This window comes from Melanerpes formicivorus, unplaced genomic scaffold, assembly GCF_026170545.1.
Source record: "Melanerpes formicivorus ecotype bairdi unplaced genomic scaffold, bMelFor1.0.p_v2 SCAF_5, whole genome shotgun sequence".
In the NCBI taxonomy this organism is placed as follows: domain Eukaryota; kingdom Metazoa; phylum Chordata; class Aves; order Piciformes; family Picidae; genus Melanerpes; species Melanerpes formicivorus.
The window spans coordinates 19,716,838-19,739,572 of record NW_027142357.1 but is presented as its reverse complement, the minus strand read 5'-3'; the positions used below and the strand labels follow the sequence as shown (position 1 = coordinate 19,739,572).

The following is a 22,735-nucleotide window of genomic DNA, read 5'->3' as shown; positions in this document are numbered from 1 at the left end:
TCGTTTCATGCTAGTTAAACATGTGAGACTACAATTGGATTTTACTGTAAAAGAAAAAGAAAGGCCCTTATCCTTGATAGTGTGTGTTTCCCTCTTGAAAGTCTGCTGCTGGACTTTGCCCATTACTGAATCAGACAATAATGTGCTCTCATAGCAGAAGCTAGTGATACTGATGGATTGTCCTCAGAAGATTCACCTTGTTTCTTGTGACCAGGTTGTTTCTGGTTTTGTAAGATATATCTGGTCATGAAGGTACAGTGTAGTTAGCAGGGCTGTGACAGGGCTAACCTGCCCTAGTCAGGGACAGGAGCTGTATTTTGTATCAGAAGCCCTAGCAAGAAGTACTTTATTATAACAAGACTGACATCCAGTTTTGAAAACCACCTGCTCAGTCTGAGAGACTGGGATGAGACAGAATAAGCAAGTTAAGCATGTGAGCACCCTCCACTTTGACAAGCTTTTGTAGACATTGTGGGAAATAGAAGTTTTACAGAAGATAGGATTGTTTTGTGGATATTTGCCAAGAGCAGAATGCTTGTCTTTTCCACTGATGCACAAATATGTAAATTAAACAGAAGTGCTTGAATATTTTTTTATGTTTATGACAGAAGAATTAAAGCTGTTGAAGTAAAGAAATACTTGTCTGAAAGAAGAATGTTTTTGCTTTAAAAAGAAGTGTTCTAGTCTAGCCATCAGTATTCTTTGTTTACTTTCATATACTATGGAATCAATCATTTACCTCTTTTAGGAAACATAGTCTATGTAGATGGGAAAAATCAATATAGATAATTAAAAATCTCCTGTGAATTAGGACAACAGAAGGTGTTGCACTAGATATTGTTAGATCATTCCTGCTCAGTGGTTTGGTGGTTGTTTTTTTTTATCAAAATTTTGTTTCTGAAAAGGATGACAGGAAGAAGAATGAGAAATAGATAAGGCAGTTGGAATATGAGTCAGATGTGCTGAGTGTTTCTTCATTTCATGTGTGTTCTCACAATGCACTGTCCTGAACTTGGAGAAGGAACATGGAATCACCAGAAGAGACACAAAATGAATTGAAATTAAATTCTCTTCCCTGATAGACAGAGATTTTACCTTGTTGCTGACCTCCCCAGGGAATTCAGGCTGTAAGCTTCACTACTCTTTAGCCCTGTCTCACTTTGATGACTTTTCCTTTCTGTGTTAAAAATCATTACAAAATGCTCAGAATGAATTTGTAGACACTAGTATTTCCAGTATTTCAGTTGCAGCATTCATCAGTGTTTCAGTTGCTCATTCTCATCGCTTGTCTGAAATGTGAGGAGATCCTGTTATCCCCATTTTACAGATGAAGAAGTTGGATCACTCAGAGTTGGAATGACTAGCTGGGGTTGCATAATACATAAACTGCTGTCACCCAGGAGACAGTACTGCTCTTGCCTCACTTGAGTGGCCTTTTGACTATACTGAAGTCAAGAGTCTTACCCTTGGTTTTAATGGATTCACAATTTCACCTCCTCATTCACACTTCATCCAGTTTTTGGCATGAAAACATTTCATGTCATTACCTAGTCCTCAGAGGGCAGTTCTGACATCTGGGTGTAATCGAAGCATAGGGAGTCCTGTGTGCATAACTTATAAACAGATCTAGAATCAAGTGAAATAAATCCTCCAGAAGCTCATTAATCTTTAATTTCCCTTAAGTTTGCCTTTTGAATAGTTGCCATGTACCTATGTCACGGGTGAGAGGCAAATCTTAAAAGCAGTAACTTTGCTGATTAACATTTATTGTACTTTTTTGTTTTCATTATAATTTGTTTCTCAAGAAGTAAATACACTCAGGTAAACATAGCTATTAAAACCATAGATAACTAAGAAACCAGTAATTCTTATGAGAGACAATGAAAAAATGCCTTACTCTTTTATAGATAATAAAAAAGCTGGGTTGAGATTCCTTATGCCAGCTGTAGTCACACCTCTATCAGAATATTAGGAATGCTCACAGCAGAGTTAGCATTTTCTGACATTTTATTCGATGCATGCAGTGTAGTTATAGCAGCTGTTTCATTGTAGCAGGGAAGCAGAAAAATGACAGGAAAATAAGACATTATTAGCCATGTTCTAGGGGGCTTTGTGCAGTGGTCATAGTCTGTTTCAATATTCTTTTTCCCTTTGACATTCACAGTGAAGTATCATTTTTGGTAATGGCTGAATCATTTTGTGTTAAAAGGACAGACATTTACAGTTTGTCAAAGAAACACTGCAGAAGTGTTAATAATGCAATTTCAATTTAACTTTCTAAAATAAATTCACTGCACTGATTGTATTTGGGAATTTAAAGGGACACATTTTCCTGTTTATGCTATTAATACATGTAGATTACTAAAGAAAAGCAATCTTAGAATATATTTTAAAATATAGTTTAGTCTTCACATTGTATTACATTTAAAGAATAAAGATTTTTAAAACAGTCATCATTACTCTGAATATTTTGATAGTAGCCCATTTCCTGACAGTGTTCAAAGCATTTCACAAAAGTAGAAATTATTAGTATTCTTCTCTTCAAAAAGGGGAAAAAACACAGTGCGATTACATGATTTGGGCAAGGTATGCAGTCAGAAAAAAGATTAATAAAACTGAGCTGTCTTAACTACTGTTCTGAAAGTTTCTACTAGTCTCTTTTGCCTGGTTTAGTTAGTTAACTATGAGTATAGTTAGTTAACTATGAGTATTTAGAGTACAGGTTTCTGTGGAAGATCCCAAGTTTTGCAGACATCCTTTTGTTTTCCTCTCTTCATGCCTTGCCCTGCTTTCCACCTCTGCTGTTTACAGATATTTCTTAAGAAACTATATGGATGTCTTTTGTGAGGTTGGATGGTTTGAAGATTCTTTGGTAATGCAATTTTAGACTATCTAGACTGGCTAAAGGTCCTTTTAATACTTGCATTGTGTAGTAAACAGTGATGAAGGGCAGCAACATGTGCTCTTGCTGGGTAATTTGTCCTTTGTTAATTGCGAAGTGCTGCTAAGTCACCTACAAACCTGGATTGAGATCAATATTGTTATTACCCAAAAAAGGGCAACTTTTTGGAAATGGATATATGGATTTGAGAAATAATCACAAGAAAAGAAAGAATGGGGAGGTGTTGTGGGGGAGGGCTGTGGGGAATTTGGGGGATTCAGTTGCGTGTTACTGACTGGCTACACTTTCACCAATATTGTGGAGATTAATTTCCTCTGTTTTATTTCCTCTTACGTGAGCCAGGTCAGGCACTGTCAGCCTTTCAGGAGATGTAGTCACAGATATTCAAGCATAGTAGTCATTAATGGCAGTCATGAGAAGTCATCAGGAGTAATTTGTAACCATTAAGAGCTAAAGATGCTTGGCTTCCTGGAATACACTTAGGAGAATCAAATGCTATGGGCCTGACTCGAAACCCTTTTAGTCAATTAGGGACTTCCCAGTGATTTTAGTGGGATTTGGATTTAGGCCTTAAATCACCAACAGCAATAAATACTGAGTATGTAAAACAAACAGGCTTCCCAGTGATGTGACTGTTTCTCCTGTCACCTTTTGACTTGTGTGGCTTTTGTCCTTTGTTTCTTCTGGATCCCCTGCCAACCAGCAGGAAAAGATGTCAGTTGCAACTCTTTTCAGTGCCCTAGTTGGAAATAAAGGGACCAACAGTAGTGCACAGGTTCATCTGATCGCCCTGGTAACCTCACATGCCATGTTTAACTCAGAAAAATTCCTAACCTTGTTCTGTGTTCAGAGATGAGCTACTCTGAGGTCATGGGAAAAACATGATTCTTTGACTTTTGTTTTATTTCATCTTAGTTCTTTGCAATATATATTTCCTGAGTTAACATTTGAGAGTAGTAAGTTAGGTCTCCTCTGTCATTTGTTTCTATAGATCCAATTTGCTCTAGATTGAAAGCATTCATTCTTATGTAAAGGTTCAGAGAAAAAAAATCCTTTTACAGCTATTTAACAAGGGAATAGAAAAATATATTTTTACAGAGGTGTTCATGGATTTGATGTATCTGATTCAAATAACTTGACAAATACAGACTTCATGTTAGTCGTCTGTTATTGCTGTTCATTATATTATTTATTTGTTTGCATATGGCTTGCTCAGTGATGTAAAAAGTACAGAAATAAAGGCAGCCCTTGCCCTATAGTTTGCAATCCAAGGCCTATTTCTGCAGAGATTAGATGTGTGCATAAATTACACACATGAATAGTCCTATTTAAAACTATGATATTGCTCTCATGCATAAATATTTGAAGCTTCAAAGGAATGGAGGCTAAAATTTTTACTTTCCATGCTTCACCCCAGTTTAAATAAGGACTTTGTGACCGGCTTCATGAAGGATTTGTTTGAATGGCTCGTATGTAAATTCATACATTTATAGATACAAAGTTTGTCAATGTTCATGCTGAAAGTCATTTTATCACCCTTTTTCGTGATCATTTTATCACCGTTTTTCGTGATCATTTTCTGCTTCCCCTACCACACCTGCATCTTTCCCTTCTCTACCTTCCAGAGTCTTAGGGAATCATGGAATCACATTTCAATTGCAAAAGACCTTTAAGATCATAGAGTCAAACCATTACCTAACTCTACCAAGTCTGGTGCTAAACCCTTAGCACTACATCTGTGTGTCTTTTAAAGACTTCCAGGGATGACCCTGGGGAGTCTCTTCCAGTGTTTGATAACCATTTCAGTTTCTTCTAATATTCAATCTAAACCTCTCCTGGTGCAACCTGGTGCAACCCTGGAGAAGAGGAGGCTCAGGGGTGACCTCATTGCCCTCTACAACTACCTGAAAGGTGGTTGTAGCCAGGAAGGGGTTGGTCTCTTCTCCCAGGCAACCAGCACCAGAACAAGGGGAGACAGTCTCAAGCTGCGCCAGGGGAGGTTTAGACTCGAGGTGAGGAGGAAGTTCTTCACTGAGCGAGTCATTTGTCATTGGAACGGGCTTCCCAGGGAGGTGGTTGAGTCACCGTCCCTGGAGGCGTTCAAGAGGAGATTGGACGTGGCACTTGGTGCCATGGTCTAGTCATGGGGTCTGTGTTGATAGGTTGGACTCGATGATCCTCGAGGTCCTTTCCAACCTAAGTGATACTGTGATACTGTATACTGTGATACATTTAGGCCATTTCCACTCATCCTGTGACATGTTACTAGGGAGAAGAGACTGACATCCACCATACTACAACCTCTTTTCAGGTAGTTGTAGAAAGCAAGGTCTCCTTTCAGCCTCCTTTTCTCCAAACTAGATAACTCCAGTTCTCTAAGCCACTCCTCATAAGACTTGTGCTGTATAGCCATCACCAGCTTCATTGCCCTTCTCTGGACACTCTCTAGCAACTCAATGTCCTTCTTGTTGTGAGAGGCCCAAAACTGAACACAGTACTCAAGGTGTGGCATCACCAGTGTTTAGTAGTGTTTAGTCTTGTTGCTCTCCTCTAAATTCTGTCCTGTTGGTTTAGATGCTTTTGAAGTAAAGTGGGCAAACGAGACGCAGTACTTCAGCTTAGGTCTTATCTGAGCTGACTAAAGCAGAAGTGCATTATGTAGCTAATATCTTACTGCATCCCAGTACAGTATTTGTTGCTTTCACACAAATGTAGTATTTCTTACTCAATTATGTTTAGTATCTGTTAAAAGCTTGTTTCTTTTTCTGTGGAACTGCACTAAGACTTGTTCCATACCCTGTCTTTATATAGCTGATTCTGCCTGCTAGTACTTAGTACTATGTGTGTCGCATAAGAGCACCTTTTTTTTTTTCAGTCCAATGTCAAAACTGTATCAAATTCTAAATTTATTCTCCAGTACATGTGCAGTCTCTCCCATCTTGAAGTCTCCTGCAGGATCAATCAATGTACATTCTACTTCATCCCATGTTAATATTAAATATTAACAGGTATACGTGATACATTCTTGAGACTGCTGATCAGATCATATCTCTCATATGATTGCCAGTTTGACTTTGCTTTGCCAGTATTTGCTTTCAAAATATCCTAGGACAAAGTACAAAAGTCTTACAAAAGTAAAGGGTTGAAAATCTACTGGTTCTTCTCTAACCTATCAGTGTTGCTACATGGTCATGGAAAGGAATTAGATTACTGTGGCAAGATTTGTTCTCAATCAATATACTTCATGTGACTCATGTCCCTGTTCTTTTCCAGGTGTTTATAAATAGACTTTTTCTAGGAAAACAAGTTAAGCTGTCATGTTTTAAATTTTCAGTTTCTCCTTTTCTTGCATTTCCATCTTTGAATGCCTTCCTTAGTCCTCAAGAGTTGTCGTGGGTGGCTGCAATGTTTCTGAGGTGGCTACAGCCCTCTGAATTTCTCCAAGCTCTTACAAGTTTCCTGCATGAAATTCTGCAAATCCAGCCAATCTGAAAATAGCTAACCTATGTAATGTTTTTTCATCTATTCTTCTGCTTTCATGCTGAGATTTTAGTCCTGTCAGTCTGCTACTTAGGATATGCCATGGATCTTTCTAATGTACACAGATGCGAAAAATGAACCAACTTCTGGCCTTCTTGAATTATCTGTCAGTAAATTTTCCTCTGTTGAGCAGTAGATCAACACTTTTTATTTTCTTTCCTTCACTGATAATGTTCTTGTGGAGTATTTTTTGTACCTCTTGACATTTCTTGGTAGATCTGTCTCATGCCTTTTCTAATTCTATCATTCATTTTTCAGTTTTAGTTTTTATCCTTGCCTTTTGTAAACCACCCTACTTTCTCCTTTCTGCACGGTTTCTTCTTGTATTGCAGTGAAGAGCTCTTTCTTTAAATAGAGTCTTTACTACGCCTTCTGGCTCTGTGCTATTATATATTGTATGTGTGGTTAGTATCGCTTCATTAAGTAACTACTACTAGCTCTCTCTAACATCTTTTACCTTACACTTGCTCCTCCATGAACTGCTCCAGGAATTTAGCTATCAGTATTCTGGTTTTATGGAAGATTTTCTTCCTAGTCCATTGTTTCTACTTTGATGTTCTTACTTCCTTCTGCAAAGCTTTGACACTGGATCATTTCATGATCACCTTCACCCAAGTTACCTTCTGTCTTCAACTGATCTTTCTGTATTGGTCAGGATCAAATGTAGGTGAACAAGCCTTCCTGCTGCTCTCTGCAGATTGTTGTGCTGTGCCTTAGCTTTCACCTTGTTTTTGTTCTGTACTTTTTGTCTGAATCACTTTTCTTGTAAATGCTCTCTTTTATGCTGTTTCCATTAGGATGGAAGAGTTATTGACAAACCTTCATCCATATGAATTTTTTTTCACCTTTAGTTTTATGCATTTTTGTTGCAGTTAATGGAAGCTCTAAAGAACAAAAATAGGCATTCATTTTTACTAATCCATTGCTCTAAAAGTCCCTTATATTTTTGTCTTAAACATATTTTGTCTCTCCTTTGAAGTATATTCCTAACTAGAATTAAAATCTGCAAGCTAGAAAGATTGTGCTTTGTTGATTTTTTAAAAAAATAATTTAAGAATGTAGAATTTTAAAATAATTTTTATAATTACTTTACTGCCTATTTAGCCAACCATTTAAGTATATATTTACCTTCAGTCTCATTGAACTTGATGAGGACTTGAAATCCTTTAAAAAGAAAATGTAAGCAAAAATTATTAGTACTCAGAGTGATATCTCTGACTTCATTGTTTGTTCATGTATCTGTTTGAAACTGTTACTCAGTGGGTTTGTTTGCATTAGAGGCATCTTTCAAAAGATTCTTGCTATTATTAGCATGCTCTAACTGCAAAGGGAGGCTGTCTAAAGCATGCTCCACACAGATCTAGAAACCAAGAAATAGTGAGGGATGTTCAACTGCCCTTCTGGTGGGACAGAAATGTTTCTAACTTAGATGAGTCTGTGGAAAATTTTTGACTTACTAATGAGAAAAATCAGAAATCCCAATTTAATTGTATTGATTTGCTTTTCCAGAGACTTCTTTTAAGGTATAAGTAGAAATTAAAAACTATCTGCATTGTTTTCCATAAACAGGCTTCTCTGTTAGGATTATCTTATCTTTATTGATTTCTGTCATATGCTGTCCTCATTTTCCCCTTGCCAGCTGACCTATAGTCTCCTGGTGCATTGTAGCTCCTAGCACTATTTGATTAGTACAAGGACTTTGTCATGTCATTAAAACATGTGGGAGCTAATGAACAGATGCTCAACTTAGGAAAAGCAATACCTGTCCACCCAACAGTTCATGATGTGTTTTGTCATGCTTCCAATCTGCCTGTTCTGCCTTTGAATAGTAAAAGGGGCTAAAGGAAGAGAGAATTTCTGTACTGGGGGACTGAATGGCAGAGGCAGCTACATGTGGAGGAATGCTCTTGTGCTCACTGTGGGTGAAGAGCAGCGAGCAGAAGAGCTATCTATGCTTGCATAGCCTCAGATCTGGTGTGATGTTTGGCCACTGCACACTTCATTAGTAGTTTAGAATGTTTAATGTGAATTTGTTACTCATCTTCACATGTCATATCACTGTTTTAATTAAGAGCCAAGTTTGTCTTTAGGATATCTTCAAAGAGCCTTTTCTGCTCATGTCCCCTGGGCAGAGCTTAGACTTACACATCATTTGTTTTTACATCTTCTTTGTTCTTTTTTTTTTTTACAATTTAGCCTTTATTTTACTTTGCTGCTCAACCTTTCATTTTTTTTTTCCAGACACCTCTTATTGAACCTCACATCCCACATCGTCCTACTAAAATGATTTCACAGGTAATAGGCCATAGGTGTGCTGTAGAGTCAGGCCATCAAACAAATGAAAATAACTCCTATTGCCAACAGTGTGGTGTGTGTCAGCTGAAGTGATGCTTTTTGTTAGATATAATAAGTATGTGAGATGTAGAATCCCAAATATGTACTGCATTGCTCTGCACAATTAATTATCTGTGCAAAGAGTTTTAATTTAAGGTAAAGAGAACTTGTGTTTTGTTTTGCAGAAGGCAATACAGAGATTGTGGAAAGTTTAAAATCTGTGTGTCTTGGTCCCTTTTTTTTTTTGTTTTCCTCCAAGGTTCCTTCAGAAAAGATCCTCAGAGCTGGAAAGATTTTGAGGAATACAATTCTGTCCCGAGCCCCTCACATGATAAGAGATCGTAAATACCATCTGAAGACTTACAGGTGTGTGAGCTGATTGTATAGAGGTCTCTGAATTTTTATGCCTGCCATCCTCTGATTTGTGATTTATACTTTACCGTATTTGAAGGTTTAAAAAGGTCTGAAATTACTCTGTGCTGCTATTTTAGTCTGAATGTTATAGAGTCTTTGATGGACCTGGTAGATCTTTTCTGAAGTAATTTAACTGGAAATTGAGTCCATGATTGTGGACAGAACATTCACATACAAAAACTCTTACAAATTTAATAGCATAGTTAGCTGGAATATTCTATGCAATAGCAAGTTAAAAGGTTCACAGAGGTAATAGGAAAGTTCATTAATATGTTACTGTACTGATTACTAGAGCAGTGCTGCTCACTGTGGAGTTCTGCAAATTCACCTGGTGAGAAACATTCCTTATGCAGATTTTCTGCTCTATTTAAATTCTCTTTTTTTCCAGTGCATTGCCAGGCTGTCTCATTTTCCTGCTGGTGGCAGCACTGTCTTGCTGAAGTGAGTTAACGGGCACTAGCAGAATACAAATCTGACTTAAAGGAGTCAGGTTCTAGCAAGTGTCAGCTTAAGCAACAATCAATTTTTTTAGTGTCTGATGCGTAAATCAAATACCTAATGCATTATGCAGCATATATTTAAATGAAATTTGTTTTTAAATAAAAAAATGAAATTTGTTTTTAAATCTCAGGAGTATGTATTTTTTTAAATAGTAGATCAATATGTTGCTGATCTGCTTTTGAGATAAGTGCATTAATTTCCCATATTTCAGTCCAAATTGTATTTTAAATGATGCAAGGTATTTGGAGCTTGTGATCTGCGAGTATGTCATGGTGTGATATTGCACATTGTTCTAGAAGAACAAAAGAGCATGTGTGATAAATGAAGACCAATGCTGGTCCAAACAGCTGTACTATTTTATCTTGTACAAACCTGCAAAAAAACTCTTACTGTCCTGTCTTTGGAGATTTTAAATGTGGAATGCCAAAATTTAGATAGGATTCAGGAATGGAAAAGTTTTGTCATCAAAATGGAATTATAATTGGAAGTGTTTAAGCTAAGTTCCAGCAGTTTCAGTATTATCAATCTCCTTGGTCTCTGAAAGTGATGCATGAAGTAGGGATCTATGAGAGCCTGTCTAGAAGGACTAGCAAACTTCCTCTCTGTTCTTCATGTGATCAGTTAGAGATTTGTAAGTTTTTGATAAATTTGCTTTTTTGCTTCTGTTCTGCTGACCTAGGGAGTGTTATGGTAAAGAATTTTACTTAGTGACCATGTGGCTTATTGGTATTTTCCCCCTATTTGAGCATTCTTTGGAACTTGAGGCCTGCTGTTGTCTGGCTTCAGATCAGTCAGCAGCTGCAAGGTGACCAGCATCTAGCAGAAACACTGTAGACCTACAAAATGATGTCCCTAAATACAGTGTGGCTGGAGGTTGGTTACAAATGGCAGAACACTCACTAAACACTTTTGCTGTAGAAGCTGAAAGCTTTTAAAGCGTTAGATGATTGTTTTCATGCAGGATTCAGAACAGTGTGAGGCTTTTGCTATCCTATGGTATACAGAGAAGGTTTCCTTTGAAATCTAGGTTAGAGGTTGTTGCACTGATGCAACAGATTTTGTACCAAGTGGTAAGGGCTCACTGTGTTCCTTTGAAGTTTGCATTTCTCAAAATATCTGTTGCTGCTGAGGCCATCCTCTCAAAAATAAACAGCTTGCCTGGTATTTCAGGCATATACATGGAGATGATGACATTATATTTTCTGTACGGAGACTTGACTAAGATTATATAGAGGTTAATATATCACTATTCTTGGCAGATACTGTGTAGTCTCTCTCTTGGCTAGCTCCCTTTTAATTTCTCTCTGTTTATTCTTCAGGCAATGCTGTGTGGGGACAGAATTAGTTGACTGGATGATCCAGCAAAGTCCTTGTGTCCATTCACGAACTCAGGCTGTTGGCATGTGGCAAGTATTGCTGGAAGAAGGTGTTCTCAACCATGGTAAGATAAAGAAAATCAGTCTCTTGACTATAACATAGATGACATGTAATATAAGTGAAAAAGAAATGCTACAGAGCAGCCTGTTCATTCATAATCGATGTATTACCATACACAAACTGATCTACATAAAAGATTTGTAACATTTGGAAGTGAATGTGAGCATTTGTGTTTGCTTAGATACATAATTTTGAATGCTTTTCAGTGTTTCTGGAATGGTTCCCAAATTCAGCACTCCAAATATTCCAGTGCAGAGATCTGGGATTTTATGTCAATTTTCTGACTGTATTTCACCTTGACTTTCGTTTTCTATTTGGCAGGATTTACTTGGTAACAGATTATTGTAGCCCTCGAGAGGGTTGCTTTCTAAAGCAGTATTCATATCTGAAGCTTTGCATGTACAGTTTTATTAAGTTCAAAAGAGCAGCTCTATTACAGTATACTGCCATTTATCCTCTGTTGTGCTTTCCATATACTATGGAGAAATTTCCACACTGAGAAGACAGATTTCCACCATTTCCTTACACTAAAGGCTCTAACCGTAATTCTGCCAAATATTTTGTTGAACTCCCAGGGCAAGCTATTGCAAGCTGCATCACAGTGTCAAGCTCAACACATCACTCTGACTTGCTTGGAAGACCAAGACTTAGTCCTCTATGTCATAGTCTCTCTTTAGAAGTCTTCTCTTGGTAGCCTTTCCATTAATGTATTCCTCCAGGACACATGTCAAGGAACCTGCCCCTGGAATTCTGTCTAGATGGTGTGTATTTCTTGCACATCAGAAAGAGTTTAGATGCTTTTGTAACCTTTTATCTCTGCCTGAAACATGTGGGGCAAGGTATTCATGCTGGAAGACACCTCTTCATATTAAGGAATTGTTTCCTTAAATGAATGTTTTTAAACAATAAGAACAGCAACAGCACACATATGAGCACACACAACCACAGCACACACACATAACAGCCTTTTGGAAAGCATTGGTAGTATACAATTTAGGAAGAGACTGGATGCAGCGCTTGGTGCCATGGTTTAGTTGCCATGGTGTTGGATGATGGGTTGGACTTGATGATCTCAAAGGTAATTCCAACCTGGTTCATTCTCTTCTCTTCTCTTCTCTTCTCTTCTCTTCTCTTCTCTTCTCTTCTCTTCTCTTCTCTTCTCTTCTCTTCTCTTCTCTTCTCTTCTCTTCTCTTCTCTTCTCTTCTCTTCTCTTCTCTTCTCTTCTCTTCTCTTCTAATTTAAATGTGTACCCTTTGAGCTACATTATGTGGATATATAGAATCATAGAATGGTTGAAAGTGACTTCCAAAGGTCATCCAGTCCAACCCCGCTGCAGTCAGCAGCAACATCCTCCACTAGATCAGGTTGCCCAGAGCCTTGTCAAGCCTGACCTTGAATATCTCCAGGGATGGGGCCTCAACTACATCGCTGGGCAACCTGTTCCAATGTTCCACTACCCTCATGGTAAAGAACTTGTTCCTAACATCCAGTCTAAATCTACACTTCTCACACTGCTCTGAAACCTATCAAAGAATCCAGAATCCACTACTCAGTCCTAAACCATGTAAGGTAATGAGCTGGCACTTTAAAAAAGGTAGTTCATACTCTTGGAGTTTCTCTGTAGCTTCCTTTCCCTTCTTATCTAATTTATCTGTGATGTATACAATGCTATACAGATTTCTACAGAATTAACTCTGAGAAGGAGAGCTTAGTGTTTGTTATGTTATGTTCTTTTCAGTGGATCAGGAACACCACTTTCAAGACAAATACTTATTTTATCGATTTTTGGATGATGAGCGTGAAGATGCCCCTTTGCCAACCGAGGAGGAGAAAAAGGAGTGTGATGAGGAGCTACAGGACACTATGCTGCTTCTGTCTCAGATTGGGCCAGATGCTCACATGAGGATGATTCTCAGAAAACCGTAAGCAGAGTATTGAGTTAATATTATACAGAAGCCTTTCTCATGGCATGCAAACAAGAGGAATCTACATTTATTATCAGGCATCCTTTGGTCAGTTATTTCACTTCAGTGCCAGTTTGTTTAACCTCTAAAGTTTTTAAGTTCATATTAAGTCCTTTTTACTGCTTATTAATGCTTATAAGTTGAATTGTGTGTTGGGAATAGCCATCAAAGGCCATGAGTGCCTTTATACTCACTTTGAGGAAGATGCTGCATTATACATTTTTATTTCATTTCAGTTTTCACTAAAGTAGGTTTCATATAACAGAGTCCTCCTCTGTCAGCACTTTCTGTGTAGGCATGCAATTCAATTAACTATGCTACACTCAGTTACTGTGAGTGAGTATAGTGGTAGGATGTCAGCACAGCAGGTACCTTCCAATTACAGTTGTCAGTGGCAGCCATTAATTAGGTTCATCCTTGGTAGAACTTTATTGAATGAAGATAGACTGGACTTGGCCTGTTGTAGTTTGCTAGCAAGGTGTGAGATGTGGTTCTCTGGGTTAATTTATGCATTCTTTTTGTTATAAAATCAATACATTAAAAAAAGAAAGAAACTTTCTGTACCTAGGCCTCAGAAAATGTCTGTCTGAAGCTTTTCATAGCTATCAGATCCCATCCTCTCACGCATCATCTGGCTAACCATCCTTTCAGCAATACATTCTGGTCACACTGGAAACTGTGCTAAAGGCCTTTTTTACAGACAGCTTTATAGCAGGTTTCAAAGCAATCAGTATAAACTCTGTTTGACCCTCCATTGAAGACAACCTCTTCATTATTCAGGTAGTATTTAGGGGCCACATATTTTACTGCTAATTGAGTGCACCAAGAATAATGAATTACTTAAGGTCATCTTCACTGAAGATTTACTTGTAAGGGTCAGTGCAAGAAAGGTAAGTGCACAAAGCAGGATCCTCTTCCTTTGAGGACATTAGCAAAATCTGTATTTGCTATGGGATAGGATCAGGCCCTCCCTACAGAGTGAGAACATTTTTTTATACTAAAAATGTTTTGAATCCTCTTAACATAAGTGCTTATTCCTGTTCTGTTTCCATTTGTACCCTTTCCTGGCTCCTTTCTTGCCCATGTTGCCTGTTTAGATCAGAAGATCATTTAGTTGGCACTTTTCCCAAAATTTGCTAAAACCACTGAATTTCAAAAAGTGTCATTAGATAATTGTGCTTATGAAAACAAGTAGGACTGTCATGCAGTAACAGTTTTAAAATTATAAATTCTCTTTTCTCTGTTGAGACCTTATTGTGGCCTTCCAGTATCTTAAAGGAGCCCACAAGAAAGCTGGGGAGGGACTTTTTAGGGGGAATGGAACAAAACTAGAAATGGGTATATTCAGATTGGATGTTAGGAAGAAACTCTTCACTAGGCAGGTGGTGAGACACTGAAACAGGTTGCCCAGGGAGGTGGTGGAAGCCTCATCCCTGGAGACTTTTAAGGCCAGGCTGAATGTGGCTCTGAGCAACCTGATCTAGTGTGAGGTTTCCCTGCCCATGGCAGGTGGGTTGGAACTAGATGATCTTTGAGGTCTCTTTCAATCCTAACAACTCTATGATTCTATGATTAGAGGTTTAGTCAAATGCAACCTAGGAGCTCTCACTCATAGTCATAAAAAATACGCAGACCAGGAGCATGGTGTTTCCAAACAACCCTTATGGTGTCAGGGATCTGAGGTGTTATCTTCTCACAGAGATATCCTGTGCATTTTCCACTGAGGAGTGAGAGAGAGCTTCTTGCATCCCTTTAGCAGGCACTAGACATTAGGAGATTGTGAGCAGTGCTATGTGCTGTGACCCTGCACTTCTGTGCTATCTTCCTTGACTCAGACTGACTGAGCAGGTTGGCTGTTGCAGAATTGCCCCTTCAGGTTATCGTGACTTTTGACTGCCTACTATATTTGCTTTCCATCATGACTTTCAGAGTAGCCAGTTTAAGTTTACCCTTGCAGGATCAATACTGGTTATTGCTGACACTCCTTGCAGAGAGCTGAAAGACTGGAATGATGCTGTGGAAAGTACTGCTCTTCCCTCTGTGTCATCACTTGCACAGCTTCATCTGAAAAGAATATTCATAAGGGATTTTTCATGCAACACAGGGAGATTGACAGTTATCTGACATCTTTTCCTATCCCTGTCTCTGGAAGTGCTTATTTTTGCTGCCCTTTGCTGATGGAAGCAAGCATGTACTGCTAGGCACCATATTAACTACTGTTCCAGTATTCACTTTACATATGTTTTTGTTAGTTGAAAATCCACCCTGGCTGAGCTGTATCAAAGCTGTTAAAATCCCTGTGCATCCTCAAAGACCTGCTAGCTTTGACTGGGCACCATTACAGCTGCTGAAAGTTCAAGGAATTTTCAGGGCTTTAGTGACACTGGCTCTAGCTGACCTGAGCAGGACCCACACTTTTCAAACCAACACAGCTGCGTTTTATATAGTCACCATTTCCGGAGAGGTTGCAGAACTCAGATAATTACCCTGAAAGAAATAAGACAATATTCTTTGATGAGAAGATTACTTTGAGAATGTGATTGTATAATGAAGCTGTTGCTTTGAAAGGTACTTTCTATTGTTCAAAATCTGAAAATCTCTAGCAAAAGTGTCACTTGTTTTGACAGATCATTTAAAAAATTCTCTGTTTATTACATTAACTGCAGCATTTTAACTGTCAAACTGTGAAAGAATGTTCTATAGTTTAAAAAACAGAATAGAGCTCAGGGAATTTTTTTTCAGGCTCTTGCCTGCTATTGGGTGGGTTGTTTTTTCTTTGGAAACACATACAGTGAATGTGAAGGTAGCTTTTTGTGAAGCAGCAAACAGCTCTCTGTCCCTTATAAATACCTGGACCACAGGTGCAGAGCTTCACAGTATCACAGTATCACAGTATCACAGTATCACTTAGGTTGGAAAGGACCTCAAGGATCATCGAGTCCAACCTATCAACACAGACCCCATGACTAAACCATGGCACCAAGTGCCACGTCCAATCTCCCCTTGAACGCCTCCAGGGTCGATGACTCAACCACCTCCCTGGGCAACCCATTCCAATGACGAATGACTCGCTTGGTGAAGAACTTCCTCCTCACCTCGAGTCTAAACCTCCCCTGGCGCAGCTTGAGACTGTGTCCCCTTGTTCTGGTGCTGGTTGCCTGGGAGAAGAGGCCAACCCCTTGCTGGCTACAACCACCTTTCAGGTAGTTGTAGAGGGCAATGAGATCACCCCTGAGCCTCCTCTTCTCCAGGCTAAACAATCCCAGCTCCCTCAGCCTCAACTTGATCAAGTTGATCAAGCTTGATCAAGTCCTTACAAAAATTCCTTACAAACCCTTCCTTACAAACCCTTCCTTACAAGCATTTTACTCCTTCAGTGGGAAAACACATCCTGAAAACAGTTTTCTAGTTATTTTTATATAATCGTATTGGTGTTCAGTTATAGCTAGCTAGATGGTAAACTCTGATTAAGCAGGATGCCATAATACAAAGCTAAGTGCAATAACAACAGGAGTCTTTAAAGGGAGAATGATATTCATTAAACAGTATTTAACTCAGATGGTGTTGTAGATTCTATTATTTCTTGAAACTCTAGGCTACAGTATGCTAGCAGTATGGATGAAACTATAAATCTGTCTTATATATTCTTGGTGACTTCACTGAACAGATTGCTTTCAGAGTACAAAGACTGACTCCACATGTGAACAGTAATCAAATTTTAGTGTCACTTGCAGAAGTAAGATAACAGGATTCTTGGAAGAAGAAGGGAAAACAAATCTCAACATGGTAAACAGCACAAAAATTGTATACAATAAAGTAGCAATGTAATTACGGCTAGGAATCTCTAGCTTCTGTAGCTCTTGTAAAAAGTTCAGCAAGATACATTTATTCTCTTGTTCTCTTTTTTTGTATTTAGATATTCCACACAGATGTTAGTATTAAGAACCATACTGGATTCCTCTATAAATCATAGAATCATAGAATAGTTTCAGTTGGAAGGGACCTTTAAAGGTCATCTAGTCCAACCCCCAAAAAGATTCTAAACAACGTAACAACATTTAAGTTTTTGGTGGTTTCTTTCCAATGACATTTAGTAAACCAAATGATATTTCTGGGACAGGAAATACAGATTATCTTTCCACATATCAGTTCACTGACATTTATAAGTGTTATATGTTATATTTATGGAGTTAATCACGGAGCACTGATTCAAGTAGAAAGATTATGTAATTAGCTTCTGTGCTAGAGTAAGTGAACATGCTTTCACTTTCACACTCAGCCACAGGTAGTAGGGAAAATTATTCATGTTTCCTATATATTCTTTATGGTACTTGAAGACAAAATTTGTACTCTGGAAATACATGCTTATTTGACATATGATCACAATGTTATGAGGTCTCTGACCTTTTTCCTTTTTCTTCTTACCTGGGAATTTTCTAGTAATCTGTCTAATAGAAATAATCAATGATATTGCTTGTCTGTACATAGTTTATCAATGACCAAGTACTATGCTATTGTCAGCATTCTAGTCACAGAGAAGCTCAATGTCCCTGACCTTGATACATTCTCCAAACACTGAACAGTTTTTATTGATCAGTTAATATCATCTGAGTTCTCCTGTCCATTAATGTGTAGCCTTGTTCTCTACCTATTCTGTTTATTATCCTGCCTATAACCAGCTATTGCTGTTAGAATGTGTCCCCTGCAGAAACTAGGTCTTTACACAGCAGGATCCTACAAATCAACATCAGTGGGTCACCACACAGGTTTTACAGAAGCAATGATTCCTAATATCTCTCCATGTGATATCTGCAGGAGCAGGCGTAAAGACTGGGTACATCCACTATAGATTGTCAGTCCTCCCAATGTGCTAACACAGGAGGCAAATAGACATACAGAGGGGAGTGCTCCCTTTTGTCTTGATGTAGTGAGACATCATTCTTTTATATTTTAATTTCTCATAGAAATTTGTTAGTACACTATGCTTCTCATTTTCCAAGACATGATGATTTTTCCAAGCATGTAATGAAGTTGTTAATTCCTATGGGAATGATTATTTATTAAAATTCTTACCTTATGTTTCTTAAATCACCAGTCAAATGTAGCTAGTACTGGCTTAACTTAATTTTGTACTTAATTATGCTGCCTCTGCCCCACATAAACCACTAGGAGTGGCATCCAGATTTAAAGCCAGATTTAGAAATAGTAAGGAGTATTTTGTGTCACTAGAGGGCATAGCAGTACCAAAGTAGTTTCTCTTTCTCCCAGTTTATTCCATTCTGTAAGAGGAAGGAATAATTTCATCAAAACCAGTTTTTCTTGTCTGAAATGGTCTTTAATCTGGTTAATGACAACTGCATGGCATTGGGAAGTTTGGAATGGATGAACAATATAGCTTGATTAGCAGGGAAGATTTCAGTTGTCCTTGTGCTTTCTATTGCTTCTTTAGTACATCTTTCATCCAAAAGGAGTCTTCATCAAACTTCTTTTGCAGAAAGACAGAGTTTAACTCCAAAGTGACACAATTGATGGGTGCTTTGTGTGCCTCACACATGATTTAGACAGACTGTTGAACCAAGAGGTGATGAGGCAGAAAACCTAGAGAACACTATTTCTTTATATAGAATCATAGAATTGTTAAGGTTGGAAGGGACCTCAAGGATCATCTAGTTTATATGTGACTTTCCCAATCTTCTAAATGCTAGACTCTCCAGTAATACTGACATTTAATGAGAAAAACTTCTTTCAGAAGGGTTTATTCAGAAGACATTTCTTTTGGGGCTGTCCAAAGATTCAACTTTACTATTAATTCTTTTGCCATCACACATTGCAGACAGTGGGGGTTGAATCTGCACACTAGGCTGTTCTATGAAACATGAGCATGTACTTTCCCTTTGAAACTCCTGGCCTGGACTTTCTGTATTCTGTTTCTTCACATCTCAAATTTACCCTCTCCCCCTCTTATGACTAGGTTGCTCTTCTGGCCTTGGCCCGCTGATTTTCAGCACTGGTTAGGCCGTACCTTGTGTACTGTGTCCGGTTCTGGGCCCCTCAATTTAAGAAGGATATTGAGACACTCGAATGTGTCCAGAGAAGGACAGCAAGGCTGGTGAGAGCTGTCGAGCACAAGCCTTATGAGGAGAGGCTGAGGGAGCTGGAGTTGTTTAGCCTGGAGAAGAGGAGGCTCAGGGGAGACCTTATTGCTCTCTATAACTACCTGAAAGGAGGTTGTAGCCAGGTGGGGGTTGGTCTCTTCTCCCAGGCAACCAGTACCAGAAAAAGAGGACACAGTCTCAAGCTGCACCAGGGGAAGTTTAGGCTCGAGGTGAGGAGAAAGTTCACAGAAAGAGTGATTGGCCATTGGAATGTGCTGCCCAGGGAGGTGGTGGAGTCACCGTCCCTGGAGGTGTTCAAAAAAGGATTGGACGTGGCACTTGAAGCCATGGTTTAGTTAGTCATGAGGTGTTGGGTGATGATCTCTGAGATATTTTCCAACCTTATTGATTCTATGATTCTATAATTATTTACTTATATTCTGCTTTTCACAAATCTAAACCATATTGCATGAAAGGACTTAGTCCTATAAAAACAAGTTGACATAATGATTAATAATTTTTTTCTGTGTGTTTATGTAACTCTGTATGCTCTGTTTGAAATGGTATCACAGGAGGATGCATCCTTTCAGAAAACAGAGTAGGATTAGACACTAAATGAAGAAAATCTTTTGAGTGCAAAAAAGATCAGAGGCTACTCATAAGCTCCTACAACTCCTTCTCATGGATACTGTTTATTAGGTCCGCCCAAGGACCTCTGGCACACTGCAGTCCTCAGAGTATATCTGTCCCTTTTTAGAAACCAGAAAATTTTCCAGTGTCTAGACTAGAGAAATGCAATTATTTCAGTCATGGTGACAGCCTCTTTCCTTGTTGTGATGTGGGAGGATTATTCCTCTTATCAATGCATGCTTTTTATTAACGGCAGCTTCTTGTACTTTTCAGTGAGAGGAGCTCACACTACTGAGTGGTTCTTATTTACATTTGTGACTAAACAATAGCACTTAGCATTTACTCTGTAACAGCCATTTACTGTCCTCCAAAGTACACTGCTGCCTCTTCCAATTTGTTCAGCAGAGATTCACGCACTCCTTTACAAATGACTGCTACTGCCTGTTTGCTACAGCATTTAGTGAAAGAGAGTGCAGGTCCCACAGTCAGGAGTCCTTTTGGAAGGAACAGATCATTTTGGATTTATCTGACCATTTTGCATGTAAAACATTTACTTTCATCAGTAAAGCTGTCTAATCAGGGTCTCTCTGAGGTGGTTGCCATGGCTGCTGCTCAGTGTCATTCAGATGGTTTTGTAGCAATTCTGTCTTTCATGTGTTTCAGTTCTCCAGCCAGAACAATTGTTCAGTCCCTGTTTAGTGAGCATGAACCCTTCAGTAGACAGTACAACAGTATTTGTTGTTGTTTTGTACTTCTCTGAATTTTTGGCCATTTATTGCATTTTGCCATCTTTTTATCTTTTTTCTTCAGGCCCGGACAGAGAACTGTAGATGACTTGGAATTTATATATGAAGAACTTCTTCACATTAAGGCCTTATCTCATCTTTCTACCACAGTAAGTATTTTTTAAATTATAATGTCACCAAAAAGGAGATTTTCATTTTGATTTCTGGTGCTTTATTAGAATTGGAGAACCTAAAACTCTTTAAATTGTTAGTATTCATACTTTCCATGCAAAGAAGTTATTTCCACCTGTGAGGACCATCCAAGCACTATGCAGATGTAGGTTGACTTTTGGATGTCAAGTACAATTATTTTTGTGTTTTTCTGCACAACCCCCATCTCTCTTGGCACAGGCACCTTTGTCTGGCTCCATATCTGAGTTTAAATTAAGATGCATGCAATCTGACCTCACAGCTGGGACTGTGATGTTACTCGGTTTTGCAGAATTGACATCTGATTTCTGAACTTGAAGAAGTATTGTCTTGAACCAGTTTGGAGAAGGAATTACACAATGCAGAAAGGTGTCCTGTGTAGTGCTGGCTTGTTGGAGTTTGAATAAGTGAAGGAAACCTCATCAGACACCTTCTTTATGAGTGGGCAAGAGCTGTGCAGAGAACCAAGAATAAATGAAATAGATAAAATACATGGAAGAGAGAATGCAACTCTTTAAAGTTTAAGCATCATTTACACACTTTGTAAACAACTGTAACAGGTTAAATAGCACTTTACTTGGTAGTAGCCAGGTGTGGGTGCTTTCAGAAAAAGGAAGCCAATCAGAAGGTAGATTTATGTTTGTCAGTGGCTTCTTTGGAAACTCTTAATATATTAATTTCAGTAATTCTCCATTAGCCTAGACAGATGCAGCTAATTATGAAGCTGCATTACAGAAAAATAGTATGCCACACAAACATACAAAACCTGAGCAATGTTTTTCAAAAAGAATATTTATCCAGCGTTGGTAACTGAACAAAAATCCATAAGCATCTCTGGAACGTAGGAAAAAAGTGTTTAAAGAAATTCTTCTGCAATATCCAGAAATGACCCTTATCATTTCAAACAAACAAAACCAAACCCAAAACAAACAAAAAAATCACCCACACAAAAAACCAAACAAAACCAAACTAAAAAAACCCTTAGCAACCTCCCCAAGATAGACAGATACCAAGAGGGAGTGGAGAACACATTTGGTACTACAAATGTGACCAAAAGCAGAAAAAAATGAACCTCAAAATATTTCCAGCTCAAAAGACGCTTAGACTTCAGGTCAGAATTCACAGCAAGTAGCATATAGAACAAGTATGGTAAATTATATAAACTGCAAGAGATACTTGGTATTTTGAAGATATGCACTTGATTCCATGTTTTTAATGAGAATATGGAAATGCCAGTTTATTACATGCAGTATGAACCAAAGCAGAGAACAGAAACCATAACTAGCTTAGAAGAAATCTTCAGAGGAGCCACAGACAACATTGCTGCTGTGAATCATAAGATTAATGCTGGAAAGCAAATTGAGTGTTTATTCATTTTAAGCAAAGAATAATTCCTACTAAAGTAATAAGTTTTCTAAATATGCCACAAGCCACAGAAAGTAAAATGGATAAAACTTGAAGTCATATGGTGGTAAACTAGTCCCTGCTAGTGAAGCCTGTCAAGGTAACGTACGAATGAAAAACAATTACAAAATAAAGTGCTAAAAACCAAATCAAATTCTTGACTTCATCAAGAGGATTCACTCATTGACTGAAACAACTGAGAAGACATCTGAACATGAATGCTCTCTACAATGTGCAGAGCAGTGTTAATGGGGATGTATTTCCTGCCCTTATGAAAGCATCAGTGCCTTCAGGAAGAGTTTATGAAAGGGTTTGGTGAGCTAATTGTTATCGAAATCACAGGCCTGTGGGTACGCTCTCCAATCAGTATGCTAAAAAAACTCATCCAAACACATCTATTTATTCCTTCTCTTTTCCAGACTGCAAACAGATAGTGCTTTGCACTAGCTGTCAGGAAGGAGTTCCAGGAAAGGTGCTTAGTGTGGTATGTTCATGCTTGGTGCCTGAGCAAACGTTTGGTGGGTGCCTCTAGGACATCAGAGTCTTAATTCATCCACATGTCTTAGGAGATGTAGCCA

At 38.4% G+C, this 22,735-nt stretch overlaps 1 protein-coding gene across 11 annotated transcripts in view; it reads left to right on the top strand.

The window, feature by feature from the left end:
* The window catches only part of RAPGEF4 (Rap guanine nucleotide exchange factor 4), a 146,508-nt gene that overhangs the window by 82,633 nt on the left and 41,140 nt on the right, over positions 1-22,735 (top strand). For 9 of the 11 annotated variants that reach the window (XM_068138573.1, XM_068138571.1, XM_068138579.1 and 6 more), the window contains 5 exons: positions 8,684-8,737; positions 9,036-9,142; positions 11,011-11,132; positions 12,868-13,051; positions 20,629-20,713. In XM_068138573.1, coding sequence (XP_067994674.1) covers positions 8,684-8,737; positions 9,036-9,142; positions 11,011-11,132; positions 12,868-13,051; positions 20,629-20,713 — 552 coding nt within the window. Of the gene's footprint in view, positions 1-8,683; positions 8,738-9,035; positions 9,143-11,010; positions 11,133-12,867; positions 13,052-20,628; positions 20,714-22,576; positions 22,642-22,735 lie in introns of those variants that run through there. The other 2 variants (XM_068138582.1, XM_068138574.1) reach the window with 2 other exon arrangements.